This window comes from Sebastes fasciatus, chromosome 3, assembly GCF_043250625.1.
Source record: "Sebastes fasciatus isolate fSebFas1 chromosome 3, fSebFas1.pri, whole genome shotgun sequence".
NCBI classification, from domain to species: domain Eukaryota; kingdom Metazoa; phylum Chordata; class Actinopteri; order Perciformes; family Sebastidae; genus Sebastes; species Sebastes fasciatus.
The window spans coordinates 10,653,396-10,681,255 of record NC_133797.1 but is presented as its reverse complement, the minus strand read 5'-3'; the positions used below and the strand labels follow the sequence as shown (position 1 = coordinate 10,681,255).

The following is a 27,860-nucleotide window of genomic DNA, read 5'->3' as shown; positions in this document are numbered from 1 at the left end:
AATTTCCTCACAAGGGTCAACAAGGCTTCTCAGCTCATCTTTGCCAGCCACATAGCTGTACACTTAGACCATGTGTGCTATATGGTCGTACTATGTGCATGTTAGACTGGCTGATATGGTGGAGCATCTGCATGCACTCATGGGTGTTGCAAAACATTCCCAGTAACACTGATGTGTCTTTGGTATTTTTAAAGGGAAGCTGACTCAGCTTTGAAGACATGATTCATAATTAAACAAATGGTAGCCCAACTCTGACCTGAACTTTAAATATCAGAACTCCATCCATCACAGTAACAGAAAAGATAAGCTCTGAAACTGTATTTGTTTATGACAAACTGAACTCATAGTAAGAAACTGTGCTCCAAAAAAAAAGTAATTTATTTTACAAGAAAGATTTGAGCATTTCATAGGACACAGAAATAAATCTTCAGATCAAAACTACAAGCAGAAATAAAAACCATAACATACTGATACAGAACCAGTACACTAGATTAGAAAAACACAACAACCCTAGAAATAAGACATAATGATAAACCAGGTATGTTTTTTTTACAGGGATGTTGCAGAAGAAAACGGGCACCCTTTAATCATCTATCACTTACAACTGTTTCATACCAGATATCCAACAACTATAAGTGAGGTAAAAACACAACAAAAAACTAAAATGACATATTGAGGTGAGAAAGGCTGGACACAATGTGACACAATGTGTGTGGTTAGTAATTCGTATCGCTGTATCCAGAGTATGAGCCCTGGTTTTGTCCTCCGAAACCCTGGTACGTGCTGTACCCCTGCTCATTCCCAGAGGACTGCTGGGTTCCCCAGTCTGTGGAGTGAGATCAAACCAGAAGGTGTTATTTAATGTATCTGATGCGTTTTCTCTGAAAACGGGATGTTGAAACAGGGTGAAAATGCAGTGAGGGATCATTTATATATCAATTAGGGCTGTCAAATTCACTTTAACGCCACTAATTTCTTTATTGCATTAACGTAACTTGCGATTTTTAGGTTATACCGGGCTCAGTTTTAAAGCTAGAACAGATTCTGGCATCATGTGAAACAAGAAAACCTAAGGAATCCATTGGCAACATACACTCAATTTTGGTGAGGAAAAACTGGCATGGCCATTTTCGAAGGGGTCCCTTGACCTCTGACCTCAAGATATGTGAATGAAAATGTGTTCTATGGGTACCCACGAGTCTCCCCTTTACAGGCATGCCCACTTTATGATAATCACATGCAGTTTCTGTCTTTGCCTGTTGGGCTTGAGTTTCTGGACAATATTTGTCATTGTTTTGTGTTGTTTAATTGATTTCCAATAATAAATATATAAATACATTTGCATAAAGCAGCATATTTGCCCACTCCCATGTTGATAAGAGTATTAAATACTTGACAAATCTCCCTTTAAGGTACATTTTGAACAGATAAAAAATGTGTGATTAATTGTGATTAAATATTTTAATTGATTGACAGGCCCAATATCAATATAAAAAAAGCACTAGCAGGAAGAGACAAGCAGTTCTATTTGATTGCAGGGGGTGGATTTCAACTTGCTACGTCTTTACTCACCATAATTATTATACACTTGGCCGCCCGTCACCGAGCTAGGGTAAGCGGTGCTGTACATAGAGTAGTCTCCTCCCTGGCCCTCATTCTGACTTTGGGTCAGCATCTTCTTCTTCTCGTCTCCATACCCGTAGCTGTAGGGGCTTTCCTGGTCAGCGGGAGGAGGCATCGACTGGTAGTTTTCACCCACCGTGGTGCTGGGGTCGGAGCTGGAGGCGGGCGGGGCGGCGTAGGTGGTGGTGCTGCTCTCCGGGTAAAAAGTGCCGTAGCCAACGCTGCTTTCTGATCCAGTTTCTTGGACTGCGGTGCTGGCTGCATTATTATCATAAGGATTATCTAAATGACAGATCAAACAAGAGCAATATTACTAATATGTAAAATTAGCTGTTTCAAACATCTGAATTTCATTCAATGGTCAAAACAAAACAAAACAAAAGACGAGTGGTACAAACCAAAATGAACATGTCAATCATGAGAAACCAGGCAAGATATGCATGGCATAGACATGTTGACTTTTACTACTTATATTAAGGTGGCTACACAAGAATCAAGCTGTAACTCTTTCAGGGATGTTTTGGTGATTAGTGAACACTTACGATAGCCTGTGCCAGTGTTGCCCTCATAACTGTAGTTGGCTTTTAAAATAAAGGAAAGAAATGACTATTTAGTTGATTTCTCGTATTTAAAGGACTGTATATGGAGTATTGAGTGCAAAATTCTTTACTCTTGTTATAGCTGGGTCCCTGAGGGAACGGTTTGCCTCGGCCCCTGCCTCGACCTCTGTGGGGACCCCAGCCACGAGTCCCGGAGTCTGAAGGGATGCCCCGGATAGTGCCGAACCCTGGGATGTGCTGTTGGGCAGGAAGAGCGAATGCTTTTAGGCAAGAGAGTTGTGGAAATGTGCTTGCAGTGGCTGATGTGTCACAAATGCATTTATACATTAAGGCTACATCCACACAAATAGGTTTTTGTTTTAAAAGGCATAACTTTTGCTACGTTTATGCCTAGCGTCCACACTACTCCGGCGTTTTCGAGCCCCTTAAACGGAGACATTAGCCACAGCCTCCTCATCTGGACGGAGATCATTTTTGTTTTAAAATGCCGTTTTAAAACGTATTAGTGTGGATGTAGCCTAAAAAGCAACAATTAAGTGAGCATGTATTCTTGAGGGGTTCAACAATTTTGATATTTAACTGAGGAACTGAATGTGTTATTCAACATTTATACATTTGCAAATCCACAATATACAAAGAGCCATATTCACCCAAAATGGTCCACATCCAAATACAGACCGTGTATACTCTAATGGAAATGTACCCTGACTCACTTCAAGATCAGCAATATCACCCAGATAAACCATAGAGGACATCATTAACTAGATGAGTTACCATGTCAGTGTAGGTGACCTTCTTCTTCACAGCACTTCTGTTGGTGTCGTCATCTGGGAACAGCTTCTCTAGAGCAGTGAGGGCAGCGTAGGCCTTTGCTTCCTTCTTATTGGAGCCTCTCCCTTTGAACTTCTGCCCATCAACCTCCACCTAGACAGGAAAAAGATGAAAGTTTTTACCTTTTAAAACAGATATGCATTACTTTCTATCACTGTTTATTCTTATATGATTCTACCGCTAACAGTCGGCAAAGTCAGACGCTGTAACACGTTACAAAACGTGGAAATCTTTAGTGGACTAAAGGTTTTCATTTTTGTGTTCCCTACACACATGGAAAGCAAAGGATGAAAACTAGAATTACCACCTTGTGGTTGTATGCCTCCGCCAACCAGTCAAGTTGCAGTTTACATCCATGTCTGTCCAAAATGTCATCAATACATCATTTTACTCTGTAAGACATTTGCATGAAATTGTCATAATTAGCATATGAATTCTTGAGTTATGGCCAAAAACATGTTTTGTGAGGTCACAGTGACCTTTGACCCACAAATTCTAATCAGTTCATCCTTGTGTCCAAGTGGATGTTTGTGCCACATGTAATATAATTCCCTCCAGGCGTTCCTGAGACATCGCTTTCACGAGATTGGGATGGACGTAAGGTCACAGTGACCTTGACCTTTGACCACTAAAATCTAATCAGCTCATCCTTGAGTCCAAGTGGACATTTGTGCCAAATTTGAAGAAATTCCCTCCAGGTGTTCCTGAGATATCGCGTTCACAAGAATAGACCGGACGGACAACCCGAAAAACATAATGCCTCCGGCCACAGCTGTCACTTAAAAACCAGAGACCTTTTGATTATCTTTGTAGTCTTGTTTCTTGAATATGATACTGCTGACTCACCTCCATGACAAAGCACTTTTCATGGGAGCCCCCGGTCTCTGCAGACAGCTCGTACTTCAGGCTGCGCCGCTTTTCATTCAGCTCCATCACAGGGTTCTTGCCCTTTTTGGTCAAGATGGGACCCTGAGCGCTCTGTTGGAAAGTTGCAAATGGACAAACGCCGGCTGTTAAACACACATGACCTCAAACCCTTTACTCGAGAACATCCCACACATCACTTTTTTTTTCTCTCTGAAGAAAGCAAATTCTGAGACGGCTTTATTGTGTGGGAGTTTTAAAAAGAGACTTCTCCAGAGGGGGGACTGAGGTACATACCTCTTCTGATGCAGTAGAGGCCGTGCTGGCGTCTTTGACTGATTCCTGGGATCCTTCAACTTCACCAATGGGCTCTGCTTTAGTCTCTGAGCCTGTCGGAAGACCGAGATCCTGCAGGACCTGTGAATTACAAAAATCAAAACATTAACAGCTGTTCCTTCATTCACATGACCAGTGTGGGCTGTGATGGTTAAAAAAACACTGTCAACAATCAGAGCAGGCAGATGTTGCAGGCTGTGTTATTAAACAATGTCAATGCATTAAATCTGGAGTTTGTTTATTGTAAGTGATGTGTGTATGTGAGCCAATCACTAAACTACAACAGCTATTATGCCGATGAGTGAGCTAGGACAAAGCGATTAACAAAACGCTGAAACACTGTATGCCGTGCAGGCTACTAAGGACACTAGCTTTTGAATAATAATGTAGACAGAAATACAAGAGTCTTGCCTTGGTGGCTACATTAAGCTTGGCAGCTCGTTTGGAGGGCCCCGTCGCCTCGTAGGGCTTCCCATTCAAGTCCACAGCCATTGTGAAGACCGGCTCGTGGACCGGACCGGTCTGAGATGTAAGTCGGTACTCCAGGCCAGGTTTGTACTGGTTCAGACGCATCACGGCATTCATGCTAAAGTCATCCGTGACTACGGAAAAAAGGAACAGGTAGAAAAACGGCATATATAAGCATATAAAATATGAGCAATTTCTCATTTCATTACATGGATTCCCCAAAAGTGGTAACCTTGAATAATTGTGTATTTCTTAAAGCACATTTACAGAAGATAATTTTGCATTAATACGCCAAGTTTCTATTAGCAGGGTCAAAACTGTCCTGATTTAGTTTACTGAAAAACTAGACCTACAGTCCAGTGTCACATAGGCACAGGAGCTCCAATATTAACCCCTAATATGCCCTGTTGAAACCAAGGCTGTGTACTCATACACTATGTGAGTGATGTATTTTGCTATAGGAATACTGTTATAATGTAAAATGCAAATCTATCCTTTAATACTTGAAGACTACAACAATTTTGGGAATTTTCAACAAAAGCACAATTAACTCTGATCATTGGTCAATAGCTTATGAGCAATTTACTTGAGAAATATACATAAATTTGTAAACCTGCTACTCTGCAATCATTATTTCAGTAATTACATACATTGTTTCCAATTTATTAGGTACAGAGATATCAGATTGCGTTAGGGGTGACCCCGAATAGTCGACTAGTCGATCTAAGGAGCCCGATTCGACTGTCAATCGCAGTCGAATCATCGCAGTGGCGGAAAAATTTGGTTATAAAACAAAGGATCTTTCCATTCTGGCTATATGGGGTTGCTGAATGTCTGATTTTACATAGAATTGCTTGGTTTTTCCCCATAAATCATGATATGTAGCCTATTTCGGTATAAACACCAGCCTGTTGATAACATTAATACAAATTTGCATGTGCTTTCAATCAATCTCGGAGCAGCATCTTGGCGAAAAATAACAACAACATAAGGCGACTGTTTCAAAATCAAAGAATACATTTATTAATCAGAGCACTCACATAAGAACGTAGCACTGTAGAGCGCTAAATATGTTTTGAATTTATGATCGATTCTCTGTCAAAATCAGCAGAGGAGGGAGGCGCGTAGAAACAGCTGTTTGCGGCTTGCAGCTCTCTCGTTGACTGTCCCGTGTCGTTTCCCTTCAGTCAGTGGATCGCTACAATGAGGGGGGATGAATCAGGGCCGAAACTTCTATTTACAACCACGAAAAGCAAGCAGGCTGAGAAAAACCGTGTCTGTTTGTCTATCGATCCCGTTTCAGTACTACGGACAGCGCCACATCCACTACACACAACAAACAGCGTCAAACAATGAGCAAAAAAACAACAAAAAAAACAGTAAAAAAAACAAACATGATTCGACGACAGGCAAGACTTGACCAATCAGATTCGACTATGTGAATTCTTAGTCGGGGACACCCCTAGTTTGCATTAGATTTAGCTAAGTGTACATAATAAACTGGCACATCAGTGCATGTGGAGGCATGTATAGTGTGTATTTGTACAAACGGTCACAATCAACATTAAACTGGATTCAAATTACACTTATAGTATCTTTTTAAATAAGCCCAGTTGAACTGACAATATACATTAGTATATTATAACACCTGCACAATGTCAGGTTCAAGTTGTGTCATGGAGTTGAAAGTAATGACTTCAGTTATAGAACCACAGCTCATTTAACAGTAAAAAAGGCTCACAGCCTATACCGGGGCCTCTGATATTCATTACTAACATGATTTCCTCTGAAAGCGCTTCTGGAACTTGAGAAACTTCCTCTGTTTGCTGTTGAGTTGAGGCCCCTCTTCTTCTTTGTCCACATCTGTGTAAGGTCTCTTTGCTGGCAGGCTGACGTGTCCAGCAGGTGGTATCTGAGCTGCATGAGACAGCAGAAACGAGCGTGAGAACAGATCCTTTCATGAAAATTTGCACAGATAAAAGGGGAAAGGATCATTAGGTACCTGTGCCATCTCTGCCGCTGGCTCCCAGTGATTTCCGTGGCTTTATAGGTTTGTCCATCCCCAACACTTTATGGATCTGTCCAAAGGCACACAGCCTCAAGGCAAACTAAGGAAAATGTAAAAGTTAGGTATTTTATCCACAAATGCAGGTCTGCTTTGGTGCATGTATTTATTGCAAGCCGTTTTAACTTCTATTAGCTAAGCTTGACTCTCCGGAGATATCAACAACGGCATTTTAACTAGTCGTAATTACATTGTGACGAGTCAGAATTTATATTCAAGATATCTCTACGGTCATTCTGACTAGTCAAAACAACAGTTAGAAATATAACTAATTCAGTTTTGACCATCCTAAATAACAGTTACAGATATTGGCCCAACAAAGCATTTGAACAGTGTCAGCAGAAGCTACTGCTGCTGCTGTTGATAATACAGCTAGAAAATGTCATGAAATAGAAAGAGCTCATCAAGGAATTGATTGAAAAAGGAAAACGAGAGCTTTGTTCGCTAGAGAGTTGTGGTCGAAATTTACAGTGTATTGTAGATTTATGATCTCCAGACACACTTTATAAACCAACGGCTGCAGTGCAGTGCCATAGTATGTTTGAATAGCCACTCCCGCCTCCCACTCCAATTCAAGATATCTGTAATCACATTTTGACTAGGCCGAATAAAAGTTAAAGATATCTCATTTGGAGATAATCAAAATTCATTTCGATATCTATAACTTGATAATAGATATCTACAATTAAATTATGACTATTCCTAACTTCAGTTTGAGATATCTACAACGTCATTCTGACTACTTAAAATACAATTTTAGATATCTAAAAAGGACAATGTAGATATATTCAATTGAGGGGAATTAAAGATATCTTGAATTGGAATTCTGACTAGTTAGGATTACATTGTAGATATCTGAAACTGGAATATCAACTAGTCATAATTCAGTTGCAGATAACCTTAATTCACACTGCGGATATCTGCAACTGAATTGTAGATATCTGTAATGAGAAACCCCATACACATGAATGGCAAAAGTAGTTTGAATCTTACTAGTCAAAATGTAATTACAGATATGTAAAATTAGAGTTTTGACTAGGCAAAATGACGTTGCAGATACAGATCTCTGTAATGAATATCCAGTCTAGCTAATAGATGTTAAAACGGCTTGCCTTATGTATTAGTACGTCATCTTACCTGAGCACTCTGCGTGATGTCTTCACGCTGCTGCGTTGTCAGATATCCAGTGGCGTCCTCCGTTTCCTTCTCACATGGATCTTTAATTCCAGGGCCATCTTTGCACAGATACAGATACATTTGTGTATTAATAGAAATGCCAGTATATGAACATACACTCTGGTTTGCACAACTCAATAAAAAGTTCACCTTCCAAGAGGATTCCAGATGCAACGCACTCCAAAACCCTGCGCAATGACTCTCCTGCTCCCATTGGTCTCTCAGATGTACCAATAGCCTTCTCTACCAGCAGTTCAAGAGGCTATGTGGGGATGAGAGCACAGAGTATAGACACTACTTATCCAGATCCAAGCTCCATTTAAAAAAAAGAAAAGAGTCAAGGTTTTGATCAAAGAGCTAGAAAGGCCACAAATGAAAAAACAGTTTCCTCACCCATCCTGAAAGTGGCGTCCAGGTAGGAACACGGTTACACAAGTCCCTCATGACCCGGATCACGAGGACGGCTGAACTCAGGTTGTTGACTTTGGCCTGGAGACACAAACAAAAGCCAGTTCAGTCAGGGGAGCCGCCGCCGCCTCTGATGTCACCTCAACCCTGCGCTCTGAGGTTCCACAAAACGACCCCGAAAACAAAGCAGAACAACTGAGCCATCTCCAAATCAACCAGACTAACACATATCACACATTTTTGTCCACATTCTGTTTGTTGTGGTGAACAGAAATAACCCTTTTCACAACAGTTGATATTGAGAGAGCTCAGTCTGACAGAGGACATTTTGATAAATAAAAGAATATGCTGGCGGCAATACCAATGATTTCTCCAAATTTGTCATTGGCATGGATCAGCACATCACTCATGAGTTAAGAAGTATAACTCTGAAACTTCCGACACACTTTCCCCTTTCATAAAGATTATGGACAACATCCAGGCCTGTCACAATAATTACTGTATCAACTTTATATGGACATGACCTCAATCATTTTTGCTGACTTCGATGTTGCCCGCTGTGTTTATGTTTGTTTACATATGAATGTCCAACGCTTTAGCCAACATGATGCCAAAATAAACAGCAGGGTTTTCCCTACCATTAGAAGACTTTACATTATAAGGCATTGCACAGATTTTCTTAACAGAGCTCGAGAGTCCATTTCATTTATTGTTTTGGTTGTGTGGTTTCATTTATTTAGGATTAGGGCCGTCAATTCATTATAATATTTAATCCATATTAATTTTAATCTGTTCAAAATGTACCTTAAAGGGAGATTTCAACTTGGGAGTGGACAGATATGCTTGCTTTATGTAAATGTATGTATATATCTATCATTGGAAGTCATTTAACAACACAAAACAATGACAAATATTGTCCAGAAACCCTCACAGGTACTGCATTTAGCATAAACAATATGCTCAAATCATAAGATGGCAAACTGCAGCCCAACAGGCAACAACAGCTGTCAGTGTGTCAGTGTGCTGACTTGACTATGACTTTCCCCAAACTGCATGTGATTATCATAAAGTGGGCATGTCTGTAAAGGGGAGACTCGTGGGTACCCATAGAACCCATTTTCATTCACATTTCTTGAGGTCAGAGGTCAAGGGAACCCTTTGAAAATGTCCATGACAGTTTTTCCTCCTCAAAACTTAGCACAAGTTTGGAGCGTTATTAACCCTCCTTCGCGACAAGCTCGTATCACATGGTTGGTAACAGTGGATTCCTTAGGTTTTCTAGTTTCATATCTTCACTTTAGCTTTGAAACTCAGCCAGCTACAACCTAAAAATCACAAGTTGCGTTAATGCGTTGTAGAAAGTAGTTGCGTTAAAAACGAATTCACATTAACGTGTTAAGTTTGACAGCCCTATTTAGGATATTTCAAGTTTTTTTTAAACATTCCAATGTCTGAATATTCTTCAGAATTAAAAGTTCATTGCTCATTTAAAGAGTGTACTTGCATTATTGTGCCATTATATTATTATATCAGTGGCATAAAATGGTCTTAAAAACGACAATAAAATTGTTTATCGCAATGACTTCTTGGACAATATATCGTCCAACAAAAGTAGTTATAGTGACAGGCCTAACTACATCAACAACAACTGAGAGCAGTTTTTAAAAGTGTTACTGTCTCTCAATGGATAATAAAGAGAGACTATTTAAAGAAACAGTTAAACCTTATGTACAAATAAGGACGTGAATGCAAACCTGGAACCACTTAGCGTGGCGGAGAGACGCCAAGGCAGTTAGGCATTTCTGCCTGTCCAGAACGTCCGGCGGATCGTTGACTGTTCGCGTTGCTATTGACGAGGTGGGGTAAGAAGAAAAAGGTACAGTTTGACCAAGGGGGTCGGCTCTGTCTGGCAGCTCAGGGAGTAGCAGCTTTCCCCAAACCAGCAGCAGCAGGTAAAGGGGGTCCCAAGTACCTAATGTGTAAATCTTTGGTCCCAACTAGCATAATGGTCACCCGTCACAGATCCCAGCTAACTTCCCACAGTGTGAAGGTGGAAGTAAAGAATGTCATAAAGACAGTAGTATTTACAATAGGATGTTGTTAATGTATTCACTGGATAAACGACTATAAACACCCCCTTCCCTCAGCCCCTTGGCTTGGGTTTGCTGCTCCCCCCCCCTCCTGAGACAGTGTGTCCAGTTGGTCAAAGGTCCAGCGTTCCTAAAAAAACTTCACAAACTAAAAGGCATTTAATTGTAAATCACAAGCATTTAGAGAATCTTCACGTCTGCCCCACACTGCAGCAAAACTGATGGGAGTCCCTCATCTAAAAGTGGCTTAAAAGGCCCTATTAAATATTGGAAACACAAAGAGCCATACCAGCTTTGTGCAAGTTTTAGCTCACTTTTCTACACTACAAATACAATTCAACCTATCTATCCACAGCAAGTCTTAAGCTTCTGCAAGTGGATTTCCATTCTGCGCCACAATGAACAGCTGCATGAGTGATAGGACAGATTAAAAACTACTGAAAAACAGATAGCCAACAGTAAAGTATGCTTGCAACAGGGCTGCACGATAATAGCCAAATTACAATAATATTGAGCTGAAATGAGAATTGTTCGGCACAACTCATCCTTATTGAGGAAATCGGAACTTTTCTTAAAGCTCAACATACCAATAAATAAATTGATTTGATAATACTAATAATGTCACCAAAGTAAAGTCCTTTATTATTGGGTATCCCTGATATCAAGTCTCATCCAATATTTATATATTTACTTAAATATTAATTCAATGTGTCAGATACATATTTAAGTAACAGCAGTAGCCTACTAAATCTGACACCTTATTTCTCACCGGCTACTTGATCAAAATACATCTTTGTTCAAAGATACCACATTTATAAGCTTAAAGGGGACCTATTATGCTTATTTTCAGGTGAATACTTGTATTTTGGGTTCCTACTAGAACATGTTTACATGCTTTAATGTTCAAAAAATGCTTTACTTTTCTCATACCGGCTGTGCTGCAGCACCTCTTTTCACCCTCTGTCTGAAACGCTCTGTTTGAGCTCCTGCCCTGCCCGCTCTAAAACCCAGTCTGCTCTGATTGGTCAGCTGGCCCACTCTGTTGTGATTGATCAACCACGTCCATCTCTTCGGACTCTGCTCCAGCTCCGCTCAAACTAGTTGCGTTTGACGGCGTGCCAAATTAGCCTCTGGGCAAAATATGTTACTTGGTGACATCACCACATTAAGGAAGAAAAGGCGGGACTTCAAGCGAGGCGTTTCAGGCAGTTCAGGAGCAGTGTCTCTGTGGGGGGAGAGTAACTCCCTTCGGCGTGGACTTTGTAACTTTGCAGACATTTTACATGCACATAAAACTATATAACTCACTAAAGGAAAGGGAAATGGCACAAAAGCATAATAGGTCCTCTTTAACTTATTGATATGATATGAATGAAAGATTAACTGGGAAAATGTGACTCCTGAAATTGACTTGATGTGATCAGCTGGAGAGAAGACTACAGAAAGACTTGGCACACTTGTGATTGTACAGCAGTGTTACACAGTGGAGCACCAGCTGATAGGAGAAGCTGCTAGCTGAATGTTTTAAACACTGTTCGGTGCTAATGATATTAAGTGTCGGAGCTTAGCAAATCCATGCATTGGACAGTGTCAGTGCTGCACCTGATCAAGTCTGAATGTTTGTGGAAACAAATCATGATCACTACACCATTTTAAATGCAGTGTAGTGAATGAACTAAAACTGCACTGAGACCGGTATGATTCCTTTAGTGGGGCTTCAGCACTCCCTTTGACCTTTAAATGAACTCATTGAAACTTTAAACTTCCACGTAAATACAGCTCATTCTGATCAACACAGAACACTCCACTAACCAACACTTCTATAAACGAACAAAAAGTGATTTAGTTGTTTCTACTTTTTTTCCTGTCTGGCTGAATTTATATATCAGTTTTGCTGCAGCTGGTGCCAAATGGACATGTTCAGCATCAAGTACATGCAATGCGCGCTTTAACTTGTTATTCTTGAAAAGCCTTCACTTTAAAACATGAAAACAATTCAACAAGAATAAACAAATTTGTTTTTATGACTGTGGCATTGTTATTAACAACATGTGCAGAATGTATCAGCGACTACAGAGGAAATGCAGAGCTGGCAAATGCCAGTTGGTCCCAAAACGACGGCGGGACTCTCGAGCCAGTGAAGAGCCAACATTCATTGGTCGTTCACTGGCATCGGTCTGAGACAGTCACTGTACAAGCTCCACTGAGGGTTAATGAGATGAAGATGGACAACACGTGTGTTGTTTCGGTTTTCAGTGCAAAGCTAAAGTTCAGTGGAGCAGTACAGTGTCTGCATACTGAGAACACACAGATCAGGCCTGTGGTAGCTGATGTTGGAGACTCAACCAACATACGTACCTTCTTCTTCTTCTTCGTCGTCTTCATCTTCTTCTTCTGCAGTTTTACTCTCTTGCTTCATCCCGTCGTCGTCGTCGTTATTGTCTTCTTCTTCTGCAGTTTTACTCTCTGGCTTCGTCCCGTCGCCGTCTTCTTCTTTTTCTTCTTCTTCTTCTGCAGTTTTACTCTCTTGCTTCGTCCCGTCGTCGTCGTCTTCTTCTTCTTTTTCTTTTTCTTCTTCTGCAGCTTTGCTCTCTTGCTTCGCTCCGACTTCCTCTTTTTCTTCTGCAGTTTTACTTTCTTGCTTCATCCTGACAAGAGGTGATGTCAGGTGGATAGTGAGAGTCAGGACCGAACCCTCCTTGGTGCATGTCACAACAAGGGCTGCATCTCCTGGGCACTGGCTTACTGTATATGTCCCCGCTGAATTTTCCTATTAAAAAGAGGAGCAAAACGTCAGGAAAGCAAAGAGGGACGCTTAATACCCGAGAAACAACAATAACGTAATTCTAAATCTGAAATGTTTTTATGGAGAATGACGTAAAAAAAATTTAGATACTCAATTCTACCTCTAGCTGTGCAGTTAATTTTTCAGCCACTTTATTAAGCAGAGTGATGGTAGGCTTGTTGGAGCAAAGCAACACCAGCTCCAGGTCCTTGTCTCCCGTCAGCAGGAGACCCTTGGCCACCAGGCCGACTCTCATAACCCCACGCAGGACACGTTCTTGTGAATCATTGCTTGCATTGTGAAGCGGAAGAAGGAAAAAAAAGAATAATTTAATTATTTATATAAAAGGAGGAAAAACTGTTGAGTTAACACTCGTTTTAAAAAACACCACTTGATATACTTTTTAAAAATGGAAATGAAACGTTTGACCAAGTTAAGCTGGTTTACTGAATGGATTTCCACTCTAATGAACAATTATATTACAAACATGACAAATGTCAGCATTTAAAAGAAAAAAGAAGATCCGTTTCATCTTTCATGACAAGAGCGCCGCCATGTTGCGGTACTCTAGCCTGTGACGTCACTCGGTTGGTTGGCTCGGCTGAGTTACACAGATACAATGCTAGAGGCCGTGAAAGACGGAGACTGAAGAGACAAGGGACAGAAGAAAACATAAGAGGGGACACAATTGTATTTTTCCTGGATGTAAAGATGAGTTCTACAATGTTAAAACTAAGGACAAAACAGCCCATTTCATAAACTGTCGCTGAAACGGAGATCGGTAACGTTACTGCAGCGCTGGCTGGCGGCACAAAGAGCTTACCGACAGTCCAGCTGCAGCTGACTGTCTCTCCATCTCTCGTCCTCTCCCCTCTCTGATCACCTGTCCCTCCTCATCTGCTGTCTCATTCAGACTGTTCAAAGACAGGGTCGCTAAGAAAATAAACGCTGAAAGCACTACTTTATTCTGAAGCCCACGTTTTTTGGCGTTTGTTTACGTTACTTGCCGGTAGCTTTAGCTTCTGCTAGCTAGCTAGCGGCTCAACAACACACAATACAATAGTGTCCGCACTTCTGTTTTCTTCTGTCCCGTGTCTCCTCAGTCTCCGTCTTTCACTGTCTCTACCGTTGTATCTGTGTAACTCAGCCGAGCCAACTAACCATGTGACAACACAGGCTAGAGTACTGCAACATGGCGGCGCTCTTGCCGCAAAAAATGAAACAGATCTTATTTTTTCCTTTAAACGTTGACATTTGTCATGTTTTATTGTATAATTGTTCATTAGAGTGGAAGTCCATTTAGTAAACCAGCTTAACCTGGTTGAACACTTCACTTCCACTTTAAATCACTGGGACAGCTGCCACAGACCATCTGGACACGTCGCTCACCTCCCTTCCTCTGTATTTTCTTTGTTATCTTTCGGCGTATCCATCTCGTCGGACACAGTCTTAAGGGCACACTCCACACGGGAGACGATTGTCTGCACCGCCTCCAGCTCCTCTGGTGAAGGATACACTTCAGAGTGTTTGGCCATCACGTGGCGGTCATATGGCCCGGACTGCACCCGTGGAGCTGCAGGTTCCTTAATTGGGAAATCAGAATAAGTAAGATTTATGTTGGACAAAAGAACAACATACTGTAGATGAGAGCAAATATACCTTTAGTTTATACTGTAATCATATATTATTAAGTTATTGTTGTATTCATAATAGCAGTTCTGGCATTCCTTATTCAGTTTATTGCTTGTCAGATGTATTCTTGTGAAATAACAATCTCATACAATATGAAAAGTAAAAATAGAATTGTGAAGTATAATATTAATAGTAATTGTAAATAAATCATGCACTTGGAAAAAAGAGACATGCACCAGATAGAGCTTTCATGCAAGAGGAAGAGCAATCTTTTTAAAGAACAAAAGAAGCTGGAAAACATTAGAGGTTCAATCTTAACGCGGAGGCTTGAAGAAGCGGATTAAATGACTCAAATTAAAAAGCCTATGGATTATCAAGCCTTTGGGGAACGATTTAGCAGGTGAAACAAGAACCTGATGGTGTCGTCGGTCCTCATGATGCTCAATAGAAGCGACGTAATGATTGTATTGCCTCAGCTCCTCCTCGTAGCACAGGCAGTCATACCAGTAACGCAGGTCCTCGTATCTGGAAAGAGGAAATGACAAAATCAGGACAGCTTTGAAGACAAGCTCCAGTGTTCAAGTCAAAAGCAGGTGCTACAGCAATGTCGATTTTTTGTGTGCAATTGGAACAGCAGGACCCTATGAGGCTTGATCTACCCACTGTGCTTTCATATTAATATCCTACATTTAATTGAACAGGCTGTGACAGCACAAAAACAAGTAAAATATACGTGACTATTTACTGATCAGCTCACTGGCAAACTCAAATGTTACCTGATCTGTCATAACTAGGGATGCACCGATACCAGATCAGTTATTGGGCCGATACTAACTCAAATAACTGGATCGGATATCGCCGACACTGGGGCCGATCTATTCAATTAAATTCTATGTTTATATACTATATATACATTATATACTGGACTTTTAATTCCTGTTAAGTTCTGAACAATTTGTTGCCCAGGTATTGGTATCGGGACTGAAAAAGTTGGATCGGTCCATCCCTAGTCACAACTGTACCCACATTCAAAAGCAAAAGAAAAATGTAATATTTTCTCAGATCTATGATTAATTTCTGTGTGTGTTTGTGGTGTTGCCTCCAACACGGAGGAGATCCTTAGGAAATGCCAGCAGCGGCAATATCTCCTGAGAAAGCTCAACTCTTTTGGGGTCAGCAAGGAAATCCTCACAACCTTCTACTACTCCTTCATTGAGAGCATCATGATATTCTCCATCAGCCTTCAGAACAGAAACCGCCTGCACAGCACAGTCAAAGTCTGCTCCAAAATGATTGGACTTCCTGTTAGAGCTCTCTCCACCATATGCGAGCAGCAGATGTTAAGGTCACCTGGTAGGATCTTACAGGACCCCTCACACGTCCTGTTCCCTGCAGTTGAGTGGCTCCCCTCAGGACTATTTTACTAGTATTATTACTATATTTGTATCATTATTTTTTAACTTTCAAGATGTTTAACATTTTCCTGTATTGTGTTGTTAATTGTACTACTCTACGAGCCTCTACAATTTGCCCCTCGGGGACAAATAAAGTGATTTGAATTTAATTTAATTGTTCTTCTTGACTGCTCTAGCCTCCTTTTTAATTATTTTTAATAATTGAATTGAATTTTTTCATTTACAGTCAAAGTCTGCTCCAAAATTATTGGACTTCCTGTTAGAGTTCTCTCCACCCTATGCAAGCAGTAGATGTTAAGGTCAGCCGGCTGGATCTCACAGCCCAGGCTGCAGGACACAGAGGAGAAGGGCAACCTTTGTCCCCAAGGCTGTCCTGCTCCTCAACTCCCAACCATCCCCATCCATATACCTTTGAATTGAATTGAATTGTTCTTGACTGCTCTAGCCCCCTCTTTTAAATTAATTTGTATTATATTCTTCTGTACGTGTTACTTCCTGTATGCATTTCAGTACAGTGAGTTTACTTATAATCATTTGCCTATGCAAATGTAGTTGCCTTGCCTTTATCTCAGGATCATGTTGTGTGTGAATTCATGTTAGACTTCTGTGTTAGCCCTGCACTAGACTCTAGTGCCTGGCTAACAGTAGTGCGGGTTAGTGACCAGATACTGAATGTTTACTGTTACCGGTCAAAGTCGTGTGGGAGGAGGCGGTGGCCCTGTTGAATGAGACTGTCCCAGTACAGCAGCTCCTCATACGCCTGGTGCTCATCCCACTGCGCTGCAGCGGACGCCATGCTGTCACGGCCGAAGATACCACCTCTGTTAGAAGAGAAACACAACGTGTTGCTCTGCTGTACAGCTGCTGGATCACAGTATCAAATACAAACAAGCGTAATGCATGATGTGACTGTTGGCTGGCTAACGGTTGTCCACATGCATCATTTGCTAACAGCTGACGTTACCAAGGAAACTCGTCTGCATACTAATAAGCAACGTGTGCATTTAGTAGTTTAATGAACACACACTATCTTATACAGCTGTGATGTAGCGTCCCATCATATGTTGAACAAAGGTACGTCATCGCTACTGCGACAAAGACGGCTAGTTAGCTTAGCTTAGCTTCATGTTTACAGCAGACCGCCCACTAGATGCTAGCAGCTAGCTCCCGTTGTCCAGCATGCCGCTGCCATGGTTACCGTTAGAGGAGTCTGTTTCCTGTGATGCCACTGACTCTGACTGGGTGTTATTGGTGCAGTTTGGTGCTTACCTGTGACAAGGAGTGAATAAAAAGGTGTGTAGAGCTTTTCTCAGTAACGATGCTGTGGACGGGTCGGTGGTCGGTCGCCAGGCCTGAAGATGACTTCCGCTTCTTCTGCTTCTTCTTCTTCTTTGGTTTTAAGGTTGAAGCTGCATACCGCCCCCTGCTGGACCGGAGTGCGAACAGCAAGTTCTAAATCAGCTCTCTGTGATCACACATACTGTATACACTCATATAGAGGACCCAGCAAGTCCTGAATTAGATATTCAGATTTATTAATTAATTAATTAATTAATTAATTCTATCAAATTGTTTATTTGTTTTGCACAATTTAAGACTAGATAGATAGATAGATAGATAGATAGTAACTTTATTGATCCCGAGGGAAATTCAAGTTTCCAGCATCACAGTTCCATAGTGCAAAACATGTTAGTAAAAAGGCAATAAAAAAGTTAGTAGTACAAAGTACAAAAAAATATACCAGATATAAAAATACAAGGAGATGAAGAAAAAAACTGAATATATTGCAGGATAACAGCTGTGATACAGGACTATTAAAAAAAGTGAATATAGTGCAGAAGAGACTGTTAAAAATGAGTATAGTGCAGCTATACAACATAACAAAAAAAATAAATGAATAATATACAGTGCAGGAAGAGGCAAAAAAAACACTGGGCTTATCTGAAGCCTCCACCTAGAGACAAGATTAATAAAAAGAAATAATATGACTACATAATAGTGATAACAACAATTAGGACAAGATATATATAATAACAACAATAACAATACAGTAAATATATAAAAAAGACAAGTGTTTGTGTGTGTGTGTGTGTGTGTGTGTGTGTTGCGTGGAAGTGTATGGTTAGTGTTTGTGAGGAGGATATTGATTTAAATATCTATAATTCCAGGTGGTGAACAGAATGCGGGATGTTATTGTGCAATTTATCACATCAGCACAGTGTTATATGACCACTTCAAAGTGAGTCAGATATGACTGGATGTTAGTTAAAAATGGTCAGGAAGGCTTTTCGGACAGGCCCGGGGAATGAGGAGGAAAAAATGTGGCAGTGCAGGCCACGCGAATAAGGTTGGAAAGAGATGATGCAGGGGAGGAGGAAACAGATAGAACAGGAAGCTGCTAATAATAGTATTTCATTGAAGCGCTGCACCTCATCTATTATAGCCAGACTATACTGCCTACCTAGACACTGGCCCTATAGTGAGGAAATGGCTCACTGGAAATGGCAAATGAATCTTCTTGATTCATTATGTTATTATCCACATGACCTTTGCAGATAATTTTTTTTGATTAGTCATCACTGTCATCTAAAGTGAAGTCCAGAATGAATCAGCTGGAAATAAATGCTGCAGGTCACACCGTCCTCACAGTGAATTCTTTCATACTCACAACCCAAGTACAGATTCATTTATCATTAATAGTCAGGAAAGCAGAGAGAATACTGAAGTTCAGCAATACACACTTTGTTTTAATTTGACTCTGAAACTGATCAAATGAATACTGCCTGTGCTTATAGGAGGTCAATTCACACTTAAAGCACTGCTTAGCTATAATTACATAATAATATATAGGGGAGAGCGGGGTCGGTTGGGACACCAAATTACCTTCCGTTACTCACAGACTACTTGAACAGTAATGAAAATGATTTGATCCCTGAACAGATACAGGTGTCTGCTAACAATTTATCAAGATTTTTGGAGACAAACCCAAACGTGAAAGGCACAATTTTGTTAATTATACAAGGAGTGCATTTTCCCCAAATTCTGCCTCCCCGGGACAGTTGGCACACCTTGTTCTGGGATAAAAAAATATATTTGAACACATTATATTTACAATGTCACTTGTTCACAAATTTCTTTGCGAAAAAGAAAACGTTTGTAAAATTAATATATTTGCGTAAATTACTGAGATATAGAATTTGGCAAAGCAGGGTTTCTGCCCGGCTGCCACGTGAGTAAACATTCACTCAGTGACTTCACAGTGGGTCTGATTCAATTAGGAAAAGCCTTTGTCTTGTTTTCGTCTGCTTTTTGTTGATTTGTAACAAGTATAACAACTATAAACCATACTGTCCCAACCGTCCTCAGGGAGAGGAGACAGACTTTGGACTCTTGTGCTAGCTACCAATTAAACTTCAGACAGCTAACACTAGCGTCACCTGATAGGCCAGAAAATAAGCTTTCAACAATATGTTTTCTGTACTGTGTACAAAAAATGAGGAATAGTCAGAAGGTCTCTACTCTGAGGTTGAAAGTGAAGAGGTTGTGGATGATAGTTGCTGTCTACATTTTCTAAAAAGACACTGTCTCAACTGTCTCCCTGTCCAAACTAGGGATGCACCGATACCAGATCGGATATCGGGCCGATACTGTCTCAAATAACTGGATTGGATACCTGTGACAATGGGGTCGATCTATTCAATTCATTATATACTATATACATTATATACTGAAATTTTAATTCCTGTTTAAGTTTTACCCACTTTGTTGCTGCATTAAAAAGGTTTACACTTGAACTGTAATTCCTGTTACTTTTGAAGATTTTTTTTGCCAAGTTGTTGGTGTACAATTTATTATTTTAATAAAAAATAACAATTCACTAAATTTCTATTTATGTATTTATTTGTTATATTTTGTTTTTACAAAGTTAAGAAAGCAATGTTTAAGTCAAGCCTTTATGTCACTTCTACACAGTGAGGCATACAGCTTATTAATTAAACACTGGTATTGGATCAGTACAGGCCTAATTGTTAGGAAAATCAAGGACAAGACTATTAAAAAAGAAAAAAATCTGAGTAAGTTCACATTGCATTGTTTTATTTCATTTTAAAGATCTTTACACATCCTCAGTAAATTGAGGGTACAATTCAAGTATTACCTTATAAAATCTTACATTATTTCACATAAAGCACTGAATAAACATACGGAAAGCATATTTACACACACATAAACTCCACAGTATTTGAATATTAACATTCTTTCATGAAATACATTCAGCAGAATAATGAACATTATGGTTACAAAGTAAATACTTCTGGTTTTACTCTGGAGCTCCCTCTGGTGGTTACAGCGATACAGCTCCATTATTCCACATGTATCTAATGTTAGAGCAAGTCACTGAGCAATTACTTCCAATGATGGTAAAAATGAAGTTGAGAAATAAAACCAAATAATACTCCGTCCTTCTATAAGTACCACTCCTGCAAACCTTAGAGTCTCTCAGGACAGAGTGTGGTTAGTACTGCGTTTATATACTGTGGCCTACATCTCTGCCCATTGTTACTATGAGTTGCCAAATGCATACAAAATAAGGAATGTTCACTTATTATAAGTAAACAGTACAAGGTTTATGTGCAAATTCATAGCATTAGCTAGCTTCTGTTTGTAAGGTCAGACAATGAACACACCGGTGAACTTTGATAGAGTATGAAAGAGATATTTTGTCCATTAAGCATTTCTAAAGTGGACCAGCCGAGAAATGTCAAACTGCATGACTAACCACCATCACAGCCACAAAGTTAGCTCCTTCCACATGCTCCTATGTGGGTCTCTCCTTCTAAACGTCTTTATTCGCAGAGTTCCTTGTATGTTCAATGACCTGGTGGCAAAGTACATCCACAATGTACTTCATCAGTCTTTCTCTCAGCTCAGAGCTTATTGACATTCTTCTCTGAGCTGGGAAAAGAGGTGGGCTCCCAGCGGCCTAACATGTTGCCCCTCAGCCCCGCCTGGCACTTAGCGATGAGGTAGATTTTGCGGAGAACAGTGCGGCGCAGCAGGATGTAGACCCAGGGGTCGAGAATCTGGTTCCACGTGGCCAGCCTCACGCCCAACACCATCAGGGTTTTGTAGCCGGACAAGTCCTCTCCAATAGATCCTGTGTAGGAGTGGATCACCGACATCAGGCCAAATATCTGCAGGTATGAAACAGGTGCTTGCAATTATTTCATAATGAATGAGCAAAAACACTGCATTGATAGAAAAGCTAAAATTAATTAAAAAAAAAAGTAGTTCCTAAAGTGATCTGGTTTATTTTGTAAGACACAACAAACAGATGTTCTGGATGAGCACTCATTTTGGTATTCTTTATTCTTTTGTGGTATTCTCTGCTCTGATTGGTCAGCTGGCCCACTGTTGTGATTGGCCAACCGAACCAAACACTTCAGACTCCACTCCAGCTGCACTGTAACTGGCTTTGTTTTGAGGGCGTTTGGTGTTTTGTTTGCCAAAGTAGCCGCTACGCAGGAATTATGTTTACTTGGTGACATCACCACGTTACGGTAGAAAAGGCGGGGCGGGGTGTTTCAGGCACTTCAGGAGCAGTGTTTCTGTGGGGGAGAGTAACTGCCTTTGGCGTGGACTTTGGGCTTTGTAACTTTGCAGACCTTTTACATGCACAAACACTAGAGCTGATACTCAGAAGAAGACTTTGTGGTTGTTTTACTACTGTTGGTAATATTGATCTGCCCTATTTGAAGGAGCATACAGCAGAACCTGCTTCAGTGTTTGTTAGCAGACACTCTCTTCCTGTTGATCGTACACTGGATGTATTATTTTGTCGAATTTATCATTATTACTCTTTTCATATTGAATTGCCATTTATTACAACTGATTTTTAAATGTATTTTTCAGGTCTATTTCCTTTTTCAGGTCTATTATACAACAAAGTTAAGTTGGGAGGGAAAATCCTTGAGAGGGAAAATAAAGACGCTGAATGTCTCTCTGGTCTTTACCAGTGTGCTAATGCAGAGATTGCTTTACATACTACTAGATCCATCGACTACAAACCACACAGTCTTATGTTTCTTGTAATAAAACAACAATATTTTTAACCTGCTGGTAATTTTACACTCGTATTAAGTGACATAATCCTGACTGTGAGATAATCCTTTCCACAAATGTGGGCAGTACAAATATATAGGCTACGTTCCAAATCACATTTTTCTTTTTACTTTTAGTACATAAGTTGTAGACACTTGTTTCAGCCAGCAGCTGTAGACTGTAGTTCCGTCAGCTCATGTGAGGGAATGTCGCCACCTTCTGGTGTAGCTAGTAAATGGACCTCATACTTGTGGATCTGTTCTACAGATCTGCTACTGTATGAATTGGACAAAATTACGTAAACAAACAGGAGGGAACTCACAAATGTCACATGACCCACAAACTGTCAGGACGCGATCCACAAATGTACAAAAGTCATTTCGCGTGTACAAATGGATCCACAAATGCATATATATCACTTTATATGTAAACCTATAACCCATATGTGGAATTAAAATACGTGCTTACAGAGTAAATTATGCATATTTGAAAATGGCCCATTTTTGGATTTGACTTTACACAACACAAATATAAAAATACATATTTGTGGATCATGTTACACATTTATGGATTGTCTTCTGTGGATTACAAGTCCAATAAAAACATCCATAATACTGCAGCTGCCCTTACAAAGTACATACTGTTGCATGCAGTATGCATACAATTGGGACATACTACCTCCTTATAACATTGCGCCTTGACCTTTGACCTTCTTGCTCATATATTGTATATGCTGTGCAGAGGATTGTGGGTCGGAATAGCCAGCAAAGCATGCTGGCTATGTATTGGGACATACTAAATCTTTTTCTGGCATACTAAATAGTATGGTAGTAGGTATTGGAACGCACATCCACACAGGTGTTTTCAATAACCCTGGTTGATAAGAACTCTGGTTAGGTTGAAGTTGGGTGGAGCTATGTTGGGAATTAAATGCTGTTTACACAAAAGGTGTAAATAGTCCCGCCCTAACAGGTGCAACAAAACTGACAAGACAGTGAAGGAGCTGTCAATCAAACACAGTCCTGAGGCAAGCTTTTATAGGCAACATAAGTAAAAACACCTGTGTGAGTGAAATATTGGTGTTATATTAAGCTGTAGTCGCTTTCTTAAGATGATATTGGCCTGTACCGATAACAGGCTTATAGTATATCTGGCATACACTAATAGTATACTTTTTATAGTACTTTTAACATGACTGAGTGCTTCCCTCTCATTGTACTTGCTAATACTCACCAGTAGAGGGCTCCAGCAGACAAATGAGGTGACCATGACTCCAACCAGCTGCACCACCATCTCTATGTCATGGGACTTGGCTGAGTGATGGGAGCCGGGCTGCCTCCTGAGCCGAGCGAGCACCAGCGTCACCCCACTGATGGTGTTACACACCATCGCAGCAGCCAGCGAGGTCAGACCTAGTCCAGAGAACAGCACCACAAACGCCACATCCACTGCCTGAGTGTCATTGAGCACTTTAATGAAACACCAGGTCCCTGGGTCCTGGTAGGCGTAAGAGCCCAGCCTGAAACACGGCAGTATGGCCACGAACAGAGCTGACAGCCAGATGACCGCCAGGCATATCTTTGTGCAGGTTTTGGTGACCAAGGACGAGTGCAGCAGCGGCTTAGTGACACCCAGGCAGCGCTCTGCAGCCATGGCGCAGCCCATGAAGAGAGGGCACAGGCCAAAGAACACCATGCTGCCACCCAGGAACTGACACATCCCATCAGAGGAGTAGAAGTCCTCGGGGGGCACACCTCCGGAAAGGTAAAGTCGGAGGACCAGGGCACCAGGGATTACGTGGCCGATGAAGTCCGTGACCACCAGTGAACTGGCAAACAGAAGGAACGTGGCTTTGGTGCGCCGGCGCTGGATTGAGTAGGCATTGGCAAGGATGCAGAGCGCCACAATGTTGGAGACAATGCCCAGAGTCATGCACAATACGACGCCAACGACGCCACTGGTGGTGGGGTGCACCAGGGTGAGGTTTCCCTGCTGCAACAGCCCTCCAACAGCCACCCTGGCCTCCACCTTCTCTCCACTGTCATTCGAAAAACGAGGGAGGAGCAGGGAGGCTGAGGAGTTGTAGTGGCTCAAAGCTAACATCACTGAACTCTGATGGTCCGGGGATCCATAGTTAAGGGAGGCTGCAAGAGAAAGAAGATCAAATTTGTATCGAGCGCATTGTAGATCAACAAAATACTGTTGATTTAACGATTTCAAGGTGCAGTGTGTAGAATCTGGCAGCATCTAGTGTGAGGTTGCAGATTGCAACCGACTGAAATGTCTCCCGTGTTCCAAGCATGCAGAAGGACTACGGTGGCCAATGCAAAAACGTGAATGGTCCTTACTGGAGCCAATGTTTGGTGTGTCTCTGTGAAGAGGACCAGCTCCCTATGTAGATTTAAATGGCTCATTCTAAGATAACGAAAACACAACAAGATTGATATTTTCAGGTGATTATATACTATAATAAACATTTCTGCTAATAGATCCCACTAAATGCTACACACTGTTCCTTTAATGAAAAGAATAATTAAAAAACAGTAAAAGCCACACATACATAGAGGTGAAAATTAAAGGAAAAACCTGAATAAATGAGTGAAGTATCATAATGAATGCAATTGTTTCCTTCCAGGGTACAAGACCTCACTGAATGGTTTCATATGCTATGGCCACAGTCACCACATCTCAACCTAGATGAACATCTATGGGAGATTTTAGAGCGTCATGTGGGGAATGAGGTAATTTATTTTGAAAGAATGGTGTTCACTCCCTCCACAAGAGACACATTTTAAGCATTTTAAGATTAAGATTTGGGGACTTCTAATAACTAAAAAGAGTTAAACACACCCTTCTACAAATTGTTCACAGATGACTGAATTTTTCTCCTAAAATCCCATTTGAACCTGACTTGACAGCTGTTCACCATATAAATGGTGTCCAGCCTCAAGTGTCAGAACAAAGTACAACATGAAGGAGACAGGACTCTTCACTTAGGTTAGGTTTAGTTTGGCTGGAGGTCAAACACATAGCCTCCCAGCAACAAAATGTAATATATTAAAATTAGGGCTGTCGAATTTAACGTGACAATAACGCGTTAACGCAAATTCATTTTAACGGCGCAAATTTCTTTAACGTATTAACGCAACTTGCAATTTTTAGGTTGTAGTGGTACTAACCATGTCATACTATCTTGTCACGAAGGAGGCTAAATAAAGTTCCAAATCTACACTAAATTTTGGTGAGGAAAAACTGGCATGGCCATTTTCAAAGGGGTCCCTTGACCTCTGACCTCCCGACATGTGAATGAAAATGGGTTCTATGGGTACCCATGAGTCTCCCCTTTACAGACATGCCCACTTTATGATAATCACATGCAGTTTGGGGCAAGTCATAGTCAAGTCAGCACACTGACACACTGACAGCTGTTGTTGCCTGTTGGACTTGAGTTTGCCATGTTATGATATGAGCATATTTTTTATGCTAAAAAAATCAATATTTGTCATTGATTTGTGTTGTTAATTGATATCCAATAATAAATATATACATACATTTGCATAAAGCAAGCATATTTGCCCACTCCCGTGTTGATAAGAGTATTAAATACTTGATAAATCTCCCTTTAAGGTACAATTTGAACAGATAAAATAATGTGTGATTAATTTGTGATTAATCGTGATTTACTATGGACAATCATGTGATTTTTCGCCTTTAAATATTTTAATAGATTGACAGCCCTAATAAACACACTAAGGCTGAGCAATGTTGTACACCTGACCTTACAAGACAATTACTGGGATTATAGATCCGATTATTTCATCAGTTTCCCTCAGGATAAATAAAGTTCTATTTTATCTTACCATATGGAGTCCGCTTTGATGTAAATCAAATAGCTAGAGATATGTGTATGTTTAGTTATTATATTTGTTATGAATCCAATTGGTTACTATCTTTTTGTTTTGTTGTTGTTTTATAATTATTTAATTATTTATTTTATGAATTCTTTTACATTTATTATCTGTTTATGTTTTACTTATGTCATGTATTTATGCAAAACTGTGATGAGATTTCACTGAGAATAAAAATACGTTTTTTGTTGTTTTTTTAAAGATACCCTAATAGCTGATACAGATCCTGTTATATGTAGATATCACAACAAGGTCGTTTATTTATCCTCATTAAGAAAAATAAAAATGTATATGTAAATGTAAATTGACTCTTAAGAATTTCTCACTGAGCAGTTTGTTAGTTGTGAAAGAAATGCCATTATATGGCGGATTTGCACGTTTGCAGTGTGTATGAGCGAGAAAATTATGATTACCGTAATAAAACAATCGTTATTATATATATATATATATATATATATATATATAAAATTACATATATAATTGTCAGTTGTTTTTTTTAACAAAGATGCAATCCATCCAATCTCGAATTTAGGCAAATGTTGTCTTAGGAAAAGAAGTAAACTTTATTCTTTATTATTCTTATTCTTTATTATTATTATTATTATTATTATTGATTATTATTATTATTAGCTTTAAAAGAAATAAATGGCTCACCAGTAGGTTAGTTCAGATATCCTTCTCAGTCCAGCTGAGCAACCAGGAGACAGCTCTCCTTGTCAAACAGATATCCAGAGATATTCTCCACAGAGAGTCTATGAAACAATTTCAGCAAAGTCCACAAACTGATGAAAAAAAATTATTTTCTTTATGATCAGAAATCCTGTTTCCCTCTGATAAAGTCCAATGCATGGATGTCCTCTGCGGAGTGTTATTCCCCATGTGTGAGTCCGTCTGGTTGTTTCATGGTGGCTTGAAGGTTGTAAAGGATCCCCCACAGACAGACGCTGTTTTATAGCTGGTGTCTGCTCCTGCAGCCTGTGTGGGCGTCTCTGCTGCTGAACGCCTCCTCAGTCAAGTTCACGTCTCTGCTGCACGCTGTGTCGCTTCAATCTGTCTTAAACATTAACAATACGCGCACTTACGCACCTTGTGTGTGTGTCACCTGCATTTCTAAGGAATCATCTCATCTTGTATTGGTCTGTTCTGTCTTTAGGTACCACATACAGCTAATGACTGTGTCACCTTTTAAACGTCACCAAAAGAGTTCACACAAGGTTAGGATTGGATTTCCCTTGTGACATGTTGTAGTGCTGAAGACATGTTGTTAATCTTTTTGTTTTCTGGAGCCTGTATCGATGTGAATAGATTAAATTTCATAGGCTACTTACTGTTCATTTTTTTTTGCTGTTTGATGCACAATTCTGTGCTCAAAATAGCCTTTGAGGTCTCAGTTATCCAGAGAGATCCAGTACATGATGGACTTCTTATCTGTCTGCTGGTAGAGGGGTTTTCTATTTCACTTCTCTGAATAAATGACCTCCGTGCAAAGGAGGAGCTATTATTAACAGTTAAGTAAAACTATAAAAAGTGGTTTAATTATGAGGTATTTTGTTTTTGTATTTTTGATCCAAATACCTAATCAGAATCACATTCAGCATCA

The 27,860-nt window shown here is 40.3% G+C and overlaps 2 protein-coding genes across 4 annotated transcripts; both read right to left on the bottom strand.

The window, feature by feature from the left end:
• Positions 1-364: 364 nt before the first annotated feature.
• Positions 365-17,669, bottom strand: LOC141763971 (interleukin enhancer-binding factor 3-like). Of its 3 annotated transcripts, none has more exons than XM_074628837.1 (20): positions 17,523-17,669; positions 16,940-17,074; positions 15,252-15,363; positions 14,596-14,789; positions 13,328-13,496; positions 12,780-13,191; positions 10,086-10,177; positions 8,317-8,412; positions 8,074-8,185; positions 7,885-7,982; positions 6,685-6,790; positions 6,459-6,599; positions 4,626-4,816; positions 4,176-4,295; positions 3,861-3,992; positions 2,958-3,107; positions 2,294-2,420; positions 2,166-2,204; positions 1,573-1,905; positions 365-826 (listed from the first exon to the last, which is right to left on the bottom strand). In XM_074628837.1, exons 2-20 carry the CDS (start codon positions 17,047-17,049, stop codon positions 717-719), a joined length of 2,844 nt encoding a protein of 947 aa, XP_074484938.1. In that variant the 5' UTR covers positions 17,050-17,074; positions 17,523-17,669; the 3' UTR covers positions 365-716. The 3 variants fall into 3 exon arrangements, with proteins under 3 accessions (XP_074484938.1, XP_074484940.1, XP_074484939.1); XM_074628838.1 differs by having other exon boundaries at positions 561-826; positions 10,086-10,165; XM_074628839.1 differs by lacking the exon at positions 2,166-2,204.
• Positions 17,670-20,316: 2,647 nt separating this feature from the next.
• Positions 20,317-27,245, bottom strand: LOC141763970 (prostaglandin E2 receptor EP1 subtype-like). Its single transcript, XM_074628835.1, has 3 exons — positions 26,915-27,245; positions 23,586-24,496; positions 20,317-21,445 (listed from the first exon to the last, which is right to left on the bottom strand). The coding sequence occupies exons 2-3, from the start codon at positions 24,453-24,455 to the stop codon at positions 21,179-21,181; spliced, it is 1,137 nt and encodes a 378-aa protein (XP_074484936.1). The 5' UTR covers positions 24,456-24,496; positions 26,915-27,245; the 3' UTR covers positions 20,317-21,178.
• Between the last annotated feature and the right edge of the window lie 615 nt (positions 27,246-27,860).

Coding starts and splice junctions, on each gene's coding strand:
- LOC141763971 (XM_074628837.1), bottom strand. CDS start 17,049: ATGGCGTCCGCTGCAGCGCAGTGGGATGAGCACCAGGCGTATGAGGAG. Junction 8,413..10,085: donor GCCACGCTAAGTGGTTCCAG/GTTTGCATTCAC, acceptor TTGTGTCTCCAG/GCCAAAGTCAACAACCTGAG. Junction 6,600..6,684: donor CAGCGGCAGAGATGGCACAG/GTACCTAATGAT, acceptor TGTCTCATGCAG/CTCAGATACCACCTGCTGGA.
- LOC141763970 (XM_074628835.1), bottom strand. CDS start 24,455: ATGTTAGCTTTGAGCCACTACAACTCCTCAGCCTCCCTGCTCCTCCCT. Junction 21,446..23,585: donor TCTGCTGGAGCCCTCTACTG/GTGAGTATTAGC, acceptor TCATACCTGCAG/ATATTTGGCCTGATGTCGGT.